Source organism: Cupressus sempervirens, chromosome 8 (genome assembly GCF_028749045.1).
Source record: "Cupressus sempervirens isolate cs-2001-9-10 chromosome 8, ASM2874904v1, whole genome shotgun sequence".
NCBI classification, from domain to species: domain Eukaryota; kingdom Viridiplantae; phylum Streptophyta; class Pinopsida; order Cupressales; family Cupressaceae; genus Cupressus; species Cupressus sempervirens.
The window spans coordinates 192879854-192892930 of NC_143125.1; the positions used below are offsets into that span (position 1 = coordinate 192879854).

At 35.7% G+C, this 13077-nt stretch overlaps 1 protein-coding gene across 3 annotated transcripts in view; it reads left to right on the plus strand.

Annotated features, from left to right (window-relative positions):
- The first annotated feature begins 321 nt into the window (after positions 1 to 321).
- Positions 322 to 13077, plus strand: part of ATJ1 (DNAJ heat shock family protein) — a 256691-nt gene continuing 243935 nt past the window's right edge. For 2 of the 3 annotated variants that reach the window (XM_089797202.1, XM_089797200.1), the window contains exons 1-2: positions 322 to 591; positions 671 to 767. In XM_089797202.1, the coding sequence (XP_089653328.1) occupies positions 517 to 591; positions 671 to 767 (172 nt within the window). In that variant the 5' untranslated portion in view covers positions 322 to 516. The remainder of the gene's footprint in view (positions 592 to 670; positions 768 to 13077) is intronic. The other variant, XM_089797201.1, reaches the window with a different exon arrangement.

Genomic DNA, 13077 nt, shown 5'->3' on the forward strand with positions numbered 1-13077 from the left:
ACACTTAGCACTCATTGGATTTAGGTGATGCTCACAAAGGTGAAGCACCAAGACTTCCTACTCCAACTTGAGTGCACTTAACGATGGAGTTTCCTCCATGGTTAAACCCACTTTGCTTACAACCCCATTTGCAAAACCTTCACCAAGTGTTGTGCCTTATGAACCATTCATTAGAAAGCCCTTTAAGCTTATCAATTGATAAGTAGGAGATGAGAGATCATCTCTAGAGTAAGTAGAATAATGATTTTGCTATTTTGAGTCAAACTCATGTAAATTATCTCCTATCTGACGTATTAAGCATGTACTTTCAAGTGTTTTACTACTTATTTTTGGAACGCTACAACTGTTTTTATCGAGCGCCGTTGCACGTTTAAACTTCAGTTCTCAGGGTTTTGCGTTAAGAATCGCAAACCCATCTTGAAGATTGACCTAAACCGCAGGAAATTATCCTTTTTCATGATTGTTTTCCGAATGTTGAATTCCTAATGTATTGTGCATTGCTTCGAGCTTTTGGAAATGAATAAATTTGCACAGCATAAATATTTTAGCATTCTGAAAAAGATTGCGTTCGATGCAAGAGTAGCACGACAGGTAAATTGATTGTTGCAATTTTGGTTTTATTTATTTTGGCTCATATTTGTAGAATTTTTTAAAAATAAGAATGGTTTAGTTTTCTTTCCAGAGAAAATCCGACGTTAATATTTACTTGCAACAGCTACGAAAGATTCATCTTGACGTGGGTTCTCCGCTGTCAGAAATTCAACCAGGTTCGTGTTTTGGGGATCTATTTAAACCATTTTACTTCATATATACTATGGCTGATAAAATAGGGGAAGCCGAAATTGACAATCACTAAATATTACTAAGTAATAGCTTCCTCGCATCGGTATGAAAGCTACATTGAAGTCCATCTGCAGTGTAATGTTAACTTGCATTTCGCTTCAAAATCTATTTGGGAATTTTTTTAGCTAGTGGTCAAATTAAGTTTGTCTATGATCCAGGAGAGATTGTACTCAATCATAAACCAGCCCAAAGGTTGCTATAAGGAATTCAAGAAGTTACAACAATTTATGTTTTTTAGTGCGATAGATAGATTGGCGAACCAGCCCATTAACTAGTTACATTGAGAGCAAGTTATGCTCCTTGTGTGCAATATCCCATCACTTGCCTAATTCGGTTGAGTTTGCCTGGATCTACATTGTGCCACTTGCCCTGTTTGTGTATGAGAATGAAGGAGGAAGGAATATGGAAGTAAATCATATCTAAGGAATATTCCACATCAATGCTCCCTGTTTTTGTATGATAATGGAGGGGGAAGGGCTATGGAACTAAATCATACTAAAGGGATATTCTACATCAATAAACAACTTTTAAGTTTATGGACATTGCATAGATATGACGACAAGTTAGATTGAGGTCACAAGACATGGCATCAAAATTGCTTTCTATTTTAGTACTCGTGAGAGTAAGGATACTAACAATTTAACACTTCCTTTTGTGGTCTAATGTTTGCTTTCCTAGAGGATGCATACCATGTTATGAAGTGAGGTGGTTATAGCGGCACTGCTTACTCTAACCTACTTAGACCATAGCCTGGTCTATTGATTATGATATTACAAAATGTTTATTAGGGAAAATGAACGCAATAGTACAAGGTACAAAACTAGTGAAATAGGCCTACTGTACTTGTGCTAGTCTACGCATTACAAGATGTAAACAATTAGTTATATATAAAACAACTGACCCAATCAGACAAGAGTAATATCTCACCAAAGAAACTAAATATCTCAAGATAGGTGGGGCATTGTCCAATGTGAAACTAATGTACATGTCTATTATAATATAATTAACACCCCCTTTAATTTGTTGATGTTTTGCTCAGAATAATGATAAACAACGATAAATAAAAGGAAAAATAAGTACAAGAGACAAGCATTTAGCTTGGGAAAACCCATCCACTTGAAGGGAAAAACCTAGCCACACTAGAAGAATGTCTCTTTTATTTATAATAAAATGCTCAAGTACAATGCTTTCCACATGATACCATATCTTAACACACAATGCATTCACGTATATGCAATTGAGAGACTCTTCATGTCACAACCAAAGTTCTCTTCAATTTCCAAATACAAATCTCTTCATATTTCCAAACACATGACTCTTTGCATGATACATGTCTCGTTATATAATAATTTCTCAAGTATTATCATAATTATCTTCGCCAATCGTAAATAGAATATAGAGGTATTAACTCTATTTCAACATATATCGAAATTAGAGACAAAGATCTCCATCGTACCTACAATCTTCAACACCCCCTCTTAGCAAGAGAGATCTTTAGTATGACATGCACACATAGATGTAACCAAAGATGTTGATAAATTAACACCACAGAGATAAAAACTTGTTATCTCAACATAACATAATTCACCATAGTTACTTCATTAGCACTTAAAATTAAAGTCATGGAGTCACACACATGACTTCCACCACACCTACTCCCAGAGGATGGTCCACCATACCTACTCGTAAAGGGTGGAACAAGGACTTTCACCTCAGATTTCTCCCATATAAGAATGCATTTCCACCATGCCTACTCGCAGAGGGTGGTCCACCATACCTACTCGTAGAGGTGGAATAGGCACTTTCACCTCAAACTTCTTCCAGAGAAAAATGCATTCCCACCATGCCCACTCGTAGACCACCATACCTACTCGTAGAGGGTAGAACATGGGATTTCACCTCGAATGTCTCTCGTAGAGAAGTTCTCATTAACAACATCTTTAAGAAGGGATTTCACCTTGAACTTCTCTTACAATGAAGAACTCATTAACAACATGTTTAAGAATGGTTGAGATTCTCTTTCAATAGGGACCCCCTCTCATCAAGGACAACTTTGATCACCACAATAAGATAGCTGATCCCAACTTTCACACTGTACATAAGCTTGCAAAGAATTAGAGATCTCCCCCTGTAACATAACCTCCCTTTGAAATTGGAAAATCTCTCTCTGGATATTTTCTATATGTGATCTTCCTCCTTTATGCAACATCAATTCCATGATTGCAACCACTATTCTCATTGTTGGTAAATAGATTTGTCCTTCAAAAAGAATGATACATAATGACCCAAAACACCCAAATAGAAGAACAAATGTGACCAACAGTTGGAAAGACTATCATGAGATTGATAGCTTTCCTTTTAATTGGGAGGTACAACTCCCTCCAAGAAGATATACAATGAATTATACATTTGTTATGTCTTTGATCTAAAGACACACAGGCAACTAACATTCACCCATCACTATGAAGTGAATATGATTACTTGATTTACAAACCTTGAATGAAGAGAGAAAGACAAACAAATAGCCTACAAATCATTTATTCAGTCATTCACATTACAGAGAAAATAAAAGGAATCAAACGTCTTAATCTGCAAAACATGAATATGTGAACCACCAGATTTACGTACAAACATGTACTTGATACAATAACAGAGGATGATATCCAGAAACACGAAAGAGACAACCACCTGATTAATCTCACTTAGAAAAGTAAATATGCAGACCAACAGATCTACCACACAAACTTCTCTTTATTTCTGGATATAGCAAAATAATCACAAGGTCACCTTGAGCCCTGCCAATACAATCAAGATGCAGAAAAATAAAAATAAATCCTCTTTCTCCCCTTTGTTACAATAACATTCGCAAAATATTCAACCCTTCCTGTAGCCTCCTGACTGCCGTAAAAGAACCCCGCCTTTGTTGTTTTGCTGTATATTTAACACTTGACCATTCTGGTAATGTTTCGGTTGCCAACATAACCAATTTGTGGGAAGCCGCTTATTTGCTTCCCTTAATCTTTTCTTCCTGATGGTTTTATTTTTGGGGACCTTACCACTTTTCAAACATTAAAATTGAAAGCTAATAATAATAATGTTCTGCTGGTTGAGAAAGCCACATGTTATGAGACTTTTTGAATGTTTGGGAATGAGCCACCATTATATGTAGGCATATTAACTACGCTATGTGGATTGATATCAAATGCAGCTTTTGTTTAGATCACCACGTGGAATTGAATAAATATCCACAAGGTATTTGTATATGAACGAGATGAGCTTACTTGGTGGATCGATTCCCTTTACATTTATCGTATGATTTTCATAAAATTCCTGTATCTTGATATGCGGCCGGTTTCCACAGTGTTGAAATAGGGGAACCTGATATCAACCATAGGGCCTCTGTCTGCCATTCTTGTTTGCTTCAAGAATGACAAGTCATGAAGATTCAAACATAGGCATGGGTGCTAATGTCATTTAAAATGTCCCTTCCACTCGATTGTGATTAATGTTCTCATCTCAGTATTAGTGTTTCGTTCACCGCATTCACTATTATTACTCTCAGCCCAGGATGTTCTCTAGAGCATTTATGATTAAGTTTCACGATATTTCGAAACACTATCGGGACAATGAATCACGTATCCCCTTATGGAGTTTGGTGAATTTTGGGATGTTTGCATATTGGGCAAGTGTCCCCCTATCGACATTTTGCAACTGTCATGACCGGTTATGTTGTAAAGCATTTAAGTAGACATTCGATCAAATAGTTAGCAACACACTATATGCCTCTCTGTTGACACTTTTATAATGCTCTTAAATGATGGCACTCGAGGTGTTGATCCTGTCAACTGATTCAGGTGCATTGCCTACGTTTCCACATCTTTCATACATGTTAACTTGGATATTTCCAAACCAAAGTCTCAATTTGACTAGAAATGCTCATTGTGCTGACTAACTTTGAACTTGATCTTGGTGAACCTCCACTTTGATTCTGAACCTGTATTCTTGATCTCCTGATTTTGAACTTTGAACATTTTAAACTCTGAACTTTGAGCTTGCAGTTTGATGTTTAAGTTGGGTACCTCCAGCCAACGCTGCCTTTCCGTAAAATACAAACTTCACAGCAACATTATTAACAAACTGATATTAATATTAGGGAAAAATAAGCACATTTTCCCCTAGGGTCTAGTTTTTGAAAGTTTAAAAATTGGGTGCCAAAGGCAAGCCAACAGTCATGTTCATTAAATTCTCATCTTATAACTTTTTGATGTGTCATGCAATCAAGAGAGATTAGTAATAACTATAGTAACACGGGGATGCATCCCCCCTCTTTTTGTCCCACGTCTTGGAGACTTGGATGCACCAGGGACTTGGGGACTCCACTCCCCCATCCCCAGCGGCGCCACCAGATTCCATTACCTCTGCCGAGGATGGGGGACGTCTTGGTGTTGACTATTTATGTTCAATGTTTGATGTTCCAATTCAATGCAATGTTCAAGTATTTACTCTTTTACATCTTTATATCTTATATTGCACTACATATTTTCATAACTAGCATTTTAAGTACCATATGTATAGTATATACAACCCACTGCCGGTCCCCCGCCACCGTTCCCCCGCTGTCCCTCAACTGTCCCCAAATTAAGGCCCCTCTGTCCCCCAATCTTGGAAACTTGTCCCCCTGTTCCGCCGTCCCCCCGTCCCCCAATGCAGTGTAACTATGGTAATATCTTATCAAATCAAATATAGAGATCAATGCTATAAACTATTCCCAATAATATAATTTTTTTTTAAAGATCTATACTCAAGACATAATTATAGAATACTTATCTCTTTGCAGTCCAGATTTCATATATCTTCATATTCAATTGCTGTCAGCAACCTCTTGTTGTAGATACTTTTCTTAATCTGAACCTCTGCAGAAAATGTGTCAGTATTGATGCCAAGTGACTAGCATTGCATCCCTGGTATGCACCACTAACAATTCATATCCCAATCTGAGGTACGACAGTCTAGAGTATCACATGGTAATATCAAGAGTGACTGCTGTAAAGTTTGACAAGAGAGGCTCTGAAGCCAATATCTCACATCTCAAAATAGTGTCACATTCAAGTCTTGTATGATTGCTCCAGAATCATTACCACTTGAAGCACACACAATAATTACACAAGAGACATCTACTACTGACATCTGAAAGTCAATACATTGAGAATTACAAATAATCTGTTGTATCCTGCAAAATACCTCAAAAGTTCAAAACACAATATCTGCCAAACTTTCAATACTCCTTTCTCTGTTAAAAAAAATACTGAGATAATACTTCCAAGGCCACTGATGAATATCCAAGAAATGCACAGCTTGAGAGTTGGCATTGCCACTCATTCATAGCATAGAGATCATAGCTTTCGGTATCATAAAACTGATAGTAGCAGAAGATATCAGAGTTTATGAACTCAGCTCATATATTGAACATAATCTCTGCTCGTGGCCAAAAATAATACTGATAAAATTACTCAAATATATGCTACACACTGTCTCACCGTCAAGACCTAAAAAATAAATATATGCTCGCAAGAAGAACATAACATCTTAAAAGACGTCTCCTTGCATACATGCTTGTTACATATGATATAACATTTCAAAAAACTCAATACATTCGAATGATACAGTGAGAGAGTCTTGGCGAACAAAACAATTGTTATATATCCATGCGGCAAATGGCCAAAAAAATAAAAATTTAAAAAAGTGAAGAGGCACAGACAAAAGCGAGGACACCCGCTGACAGTGAGAGGAGATGAACTAACGAATAATAAACTTCCAACCATGTCACTGTCAGCAAACAGAAAGCCATGTCGAACAGGAATGTGAAAGAGAAGACAAAAAACAAATAAGGAGCTCGAAGTCGAGAAATCACTGGAAGAAGATATAGGAACAAAACTTTAAGAACAAGAACTCTTAGAGAAAACATGAACACATATATGAGAAGGACAATATGGATAGATTGCACAGCAGTATATAAGCCCTTACATAAATAACCGGAACGAAGAAGACCCTTTGCTGAGAATAAACCAGGCAACATCCCATCATTAGAGGTAATGATCTGTCTTGCAGCTACATTAGGTTTCAAGTACACTCCCATATTGCTGTTATCTTTCCTTGCTCTGAGACCATGTTGATGTTTTGCCCAGAATAATGATAAACAAAAATAAATAAAAGGAAAAATAAGTACGAGACACAAGACATTTATGCTGGGAAAACTATTCCACTTGAAGGGAATAACCCAGCCACACCAGAAAAATATCTCTTTCATTGATAATAAAATGTTCAAGTACAACACTTTCCATGTGATACCATATCTCAACACACAAAGCAGTTACGTATATATAATTGAGAGACTCTTCATATCACAACCAAAGCTCTCCTCAATTTCCAAATACAAGTCTCTTCATATTTCCAAACACACGACTCTTTGCATGACACGTGTCTCTTCATATAATAATATCTCAAATATTATCATAAATATCTTCTCCAGCTGTAAACAGAATATAGAGGTATTATCTCTATTTGAACATATAGCAAAATCAGAGATAAAGATCTCTATCCTAGCTACAATCTTCAACATAATGACTCAACTAGATATGACTGCAAGTTTATCTCTAAATTTGTCAAGTTTATCTCCATGAAGTGGTTTAGTCATTATGTCTGCAATCTACTCTTCTGTAGAACAATAATAAAGACAAATGCTTCTATTGTTATTGATCAACCAATAACTGGATGCAACAGTTTGGTTGTGGCCTGATAAACTGGGTTCTTTTATATCTTGAGAACATCATGATGTCACAGAAAAGTGAGGCTGGCGATGCTTGGTCAAGTTGAAGATTGACCAATAACCTTCATAACTGCATTGGCTCGCACTCAACTGCCACACACCTTGTTCTTGTTGAAGATAAGGCAACTATATGTTGGAGATTCTCTACCAGGAAATTAATTCTTAACCAAGAGTGAAGACATCACTGATTGTAGACTTCCTATATCAACTGATCTAGCCCAATCAGGAGCAATATTTTCTTGCTAGCATGATGTCAGTTCTTTGATATTGAGTGCTAAAGTTTGTGGACTGTTTGACACATTGAAGAACTTGTTTGGTAGCTTGCCCGTGTCTCTCCTGAGGCTTAGTCATGAATCAAGAAAGACAATTTATTACAAAACATAAATTTGATCAGGTAATAGTAAGATAAAATGAATTATCTATCCAACTATCGGTATATTGTTTTATTTGCCAATGATGAGTCAATGTTAGTTAAGAGCTTTGTCCCAGCTTCCAGATGTGTAGATGTTGGATTACATTTATTGTCATTTTGAATTTTGAATTTTTCTAATAAAGGTTTCGTATACTTAGTTTATGATACAAAAATAGTATCATTAAATTGTTGAAAATTTTCACCCCAAAAAATATTGAAGGAGACCGAGATTTATCATTTAAAAAATAAAAGAAATATAAACCTGACCTGTTGAATTTAACTGCCATTCCTTTTGGTGAGGGCAAGATAATCAACATGGACAATCATGATCACTATGTCACTACCATGAATTCTTACAGGGGGCCAAAAAAGATTTTCTAAAATCATAATTTCTAAGATAATCTTGAAATTCCGAGTTGGAAGAGGTGGCTTTAGTCCATACAAGGAATATACCACCCGCAAACCAAATTAACATAGAACCCCTATACTGACTCATATAGATCTTTTTCAAGTTTTTTTTTCAGAAAGATATTTTTAACTGTCATAAAAAAATTTGCAGGTACTTCCAAACTCATTTAAACTCATGAATCGAATTTGCAAGCCAGAAACTAGCCCTTAAAATAGCTTGTGATTTGTCACAAGTTCTACTACAGACTTGTACCAAGTAACTTGTTCAGCCTTTCTGTCAGTGTTACATAACATGGGATGGATATGGATGTGGTTGGAACATTATAAAAATGTGCAGAACATTTGAACTTGGCATTTAGAAAACCTTATATCTGTTCCATTATTCTCACATTAGATTTGCAATCTTATTTCGAATAATATAACAAATTCCGTGATCTATACTCAAAGGTATAATCATAGAATAATTATCTCTTTGTAGTGAGATCTACGAAAGGAAATTGCTGCCTCATATTTGAAACACAGAGAAAACTTTCCCTTGGCTCAGGAGAATTCTTTGGTGTACCTAGGGTACTGGCAAGCTGCTGAAAGGTTGAAATGATTGTATTGACGAAGAAAATTCTTGCCGCCATGGCTCTACTGTGTCCAACAGAGAGGTAAGACATGCTCATTTTAGTTTGCGAGAATTCCTTATCTGCGACAACTGCCTTCACAGCTGCTAATCCCACAATACTTGCAATTGTAGCCATGTCAAACAGGAATGTGATACAATCATTTCAACCTTTACGGCAAGAATATGATCACCGTCAGCAAACAGAAAGCCATGTCGAACAGGAATGTGAAAGAGAAGACAAAAAACAAATAAGGAGCTCGAAGTCAAGAGAAATCACTGGTAATCATTCAATATGATCACCGTCAGCAAACAGAAAGCCATGTCGAACAGGAATGTGAAAGAGAAGACAAAAAACAAATAAGGAGCTCGAAGTCAAGAGAAATCACTGGAAGAAGATATACGATCAAAACTTTAAGAACAAGAACTCTTAGAGAAAACATGAACACATATATGAGAAGGACAATATGGATAGATTGCACAGCAGTATATAAGCCCTTACATAAATAACCGGAATGAAGAAGACCCTTTGCTGAGAATAAACCAGGCAACATCCCATCATTAGAGGTAATGATCTATCTTGCAGCTACATTAGGTTTCAAGTACACTCCCATATTGCTGTTATCATTCCTTGCTCTGAGACCATGTTGATGTTTTGCCCAGAATAATGATAAACAAAAATAAATAAAAGGAAAAATAAGTACGAGACACAAGACATTTATGCTGGGAAAACTATTCCACCATGGCTCTACTGTGTCCAACAGAGAGGTAAGACATGCTCATTTTAGTTTGTGAGAATTCCTTATCTGCGACAACTGTCTTCACAACTGCTAATCCCACAATACTTGCAATTGTAGCCACAACCCCTCCATGCAATGTGTTATATCTGTTTGTGATTGAAGGCTTGATGAAAAGGTTGCAGTGGACAAGGCCTGCATCAACATGATCGACAGTTAAATGACAGAGAATTAGCACCTCTTTGAAGCCCTTGTCATGTGATTCAGGCAGAATAGAAACAACTGACCTCATGACATCAATCCATTTTAGGGCTATAGATAGGGGAGGTGCATTGGGATTGATGCCCTCTCAAGATAGCACGGGATCGGTTGAACCTGGTGCTACACTTCCAACATCCGGATTCATCATAATCGTCTGGTATTTTGGATGATTGTTTTACTTTGACTACATTCATTTTCAGACTTCAAAAGCAAATTTACTGTCGTTACAAGAATGGTCGAACACCCTAATAAAGGATTGATATTAAAAGCCACTGAAGAACGACAAACTGATGGAGCCAAGGGAAGATGAAAGACTGCAACTGTGAGCAAAACCAATATGATGAGATAAAATGCCAAATAGTGAAGGTAACACGACAACAACAACTATGCCATGAGTCACAGTGCCAAGTAAACATAGAGACATGTGAGCTTGATGCCACGCAGACAACAAATCATGCACATGAACAATTAAACTCTTACTTAGAACACTGAAACACATGAAACTTAAGATACCCAAAGCCAAGAACAGAGTATGTGCAGAGAGAAGCAACCAAAGCATAGGCCCGACATGATGAGGAAGGAGACTATACGACAGCTATGAAAGATACGAATTAATAAATGATCATAAGATCTGACTCACAGATATCAAACTGCAAATTGCCTACAAGATAGTCAAGCAATCTGAACCGATACTCGAACTAAAAAACAAGAGAGCCTCTTTTATTGGTGTTATTTGACCAAGCCCTGATACCATGTTAATGTTTAGCTCTTAAATGAAGGTAAACAGCTAGAATCAAAAGAAGAATAAAAAAAGGTATATAAAGACAACAATTTGTCCTGGGAAAACCCTCCAACTTGAAGGGAAATACCCAACTGCACCATAAAAATATATCATTTACTAAAATAATAAATGTCCAAGTACAATGCTTCCAACTGAATACAATCCATATCACACAAAACAATCATATATATATATATATATATGGAATTGAGAGACTCTTCATTTCATAATCAAAGGCCTCTTCAATTTCCAAATGCTAGTCTCTTCATATTTCCAAACACGTCTTTTTGCATGACGCATGAATGTCAGATATTTTGGGTGAGACAATCAGCACATGTTGGATGCCACATCATGCTAACTTGACTAACAAATAAACATCATCATACGTCTGTTCTCTAGTTACTGATGCAATGCAGAGGCATTATCTCAATAGCAATATCAGAGCTAAAGATCTCTATTGCAGCTATAATCTTCAACACAGACTAGTGTTGGCAGAAATAAATAAACAAAATCAATGCCTTTATAATCTGATGATCTCTATTGCAGCTATAATCTTCAACACAAACTAGGGTTGGCAGAAATAAATAAACAAAATCAATGCCTTTATAATCTAATGATCTCTATTGCAGCTATAATCTTCAACACAAACTAGGGTTGGCAGAAATAAATAAACAAAATCAATGCCTTTGTTATCTAATTATCTCTATTGCAGCTATAATCTTCAACACAAACTAGGGTTGGCAGAAATAATAAAACAAAATCAATGCCTTAATAATATCAGACTGTGGTCTTTATATCAGCTAAGCTTAGATAACAGCAATTTATAGAGGCTGACCTACATTAAGGTGAATATAAGTTCATGATGCGCCAACATGGGTCATATTTAATATATTGTAATCACCCAGACACAAGGGTAGTAATCAAATACACAAAAAGGTAGCATTTAATATATTAATTCTGGCCATTTACTTATGAACAAAAAACATCAATAATAATTAGGTGTAATGGCTTCTGTTAGGATTTTAATTGAATATTTCTATTAAGCTTCTTGCAGACTTATTGCGATATATTCTCCGTCTTTCTCCATAAATACCTTGTTTCTTCTTGCATCCAATTATATGCTTCGTATATGGGCTCCATGGGGAAAGTTATGTATAAATGTTCTTTGCTTGAGGACAAGCAAAATTTGAGAGGGGAGGATTATGTACCCCGCTTTGAAATTATAACATTCTCCTTATGAAGAAGATTTGATAAACAAATATAAATAATAATAAAATTATAATATGAAGTAATAACAATACAAATATTATATATAATTGTATATTTGATACAATTATAATATAATTGTATATTGATACAAGTATAGTATAAATATTATATATGATCATGTATATAATATTCTCATGATATGAAAATTAATTATAATATGAATAAATAAATAATAAATAAAGTTATTTGTTACAATAAAATAAATAAGTAATATAATAGAGTTGTTAACAAGATAATATCATTTATGAAAGGACATGACTTTAGAGAAGAAAATTATATATATAGAATATTAACATTGAGAAAGGACATAGAGGAATTTGGAGAATATATGGCAATAAGTATGCAAGAAGCTTAATAGAAATATTTAATTAAAATCTCAACAGGGGACATTACATTAAAGCTGGCTAAGCAAGGGTAAGTGATTAATAAATTAATTATCAAGGAAACTTGAAGGTTAATAAAAGTAGACCTTTGGGTAATACTTCTAGCAGGATTAAGAGCCGATATATGGCAGAAGTAAAGCAGGCTTTCAGACTGATTTAGGGCAGACCTTTAAGGCAGGTTTTTAGCAGATTGTATTACATAAAGGACATCAAAGAGGGAGAATCATTGACCATTGGAACAATCTACCCAATGACAGTAGCATAGAAATAGGGGCCTGGTTACTTGTAATGCCCCCTTACTTTAATTCTTAGGAACTAGGGACTATTAAATATTATGATAATAGATAGCTTCTGTTATTATCTATTATTACTTAATGGTTATCTATTTGTAATCCATTGTAAATATTCTGAGTTGCCGGTTAAGATTCTGGTTTGGATGCGGGTTTGACATTTGGCTTCGAAATTCGCCCGATTTGTTTTTGGCTTGGGTTTGCGTTCATCCATATAAGAATTATGTATATATGTATGTGTGTGTGTAAAAATATGCAGC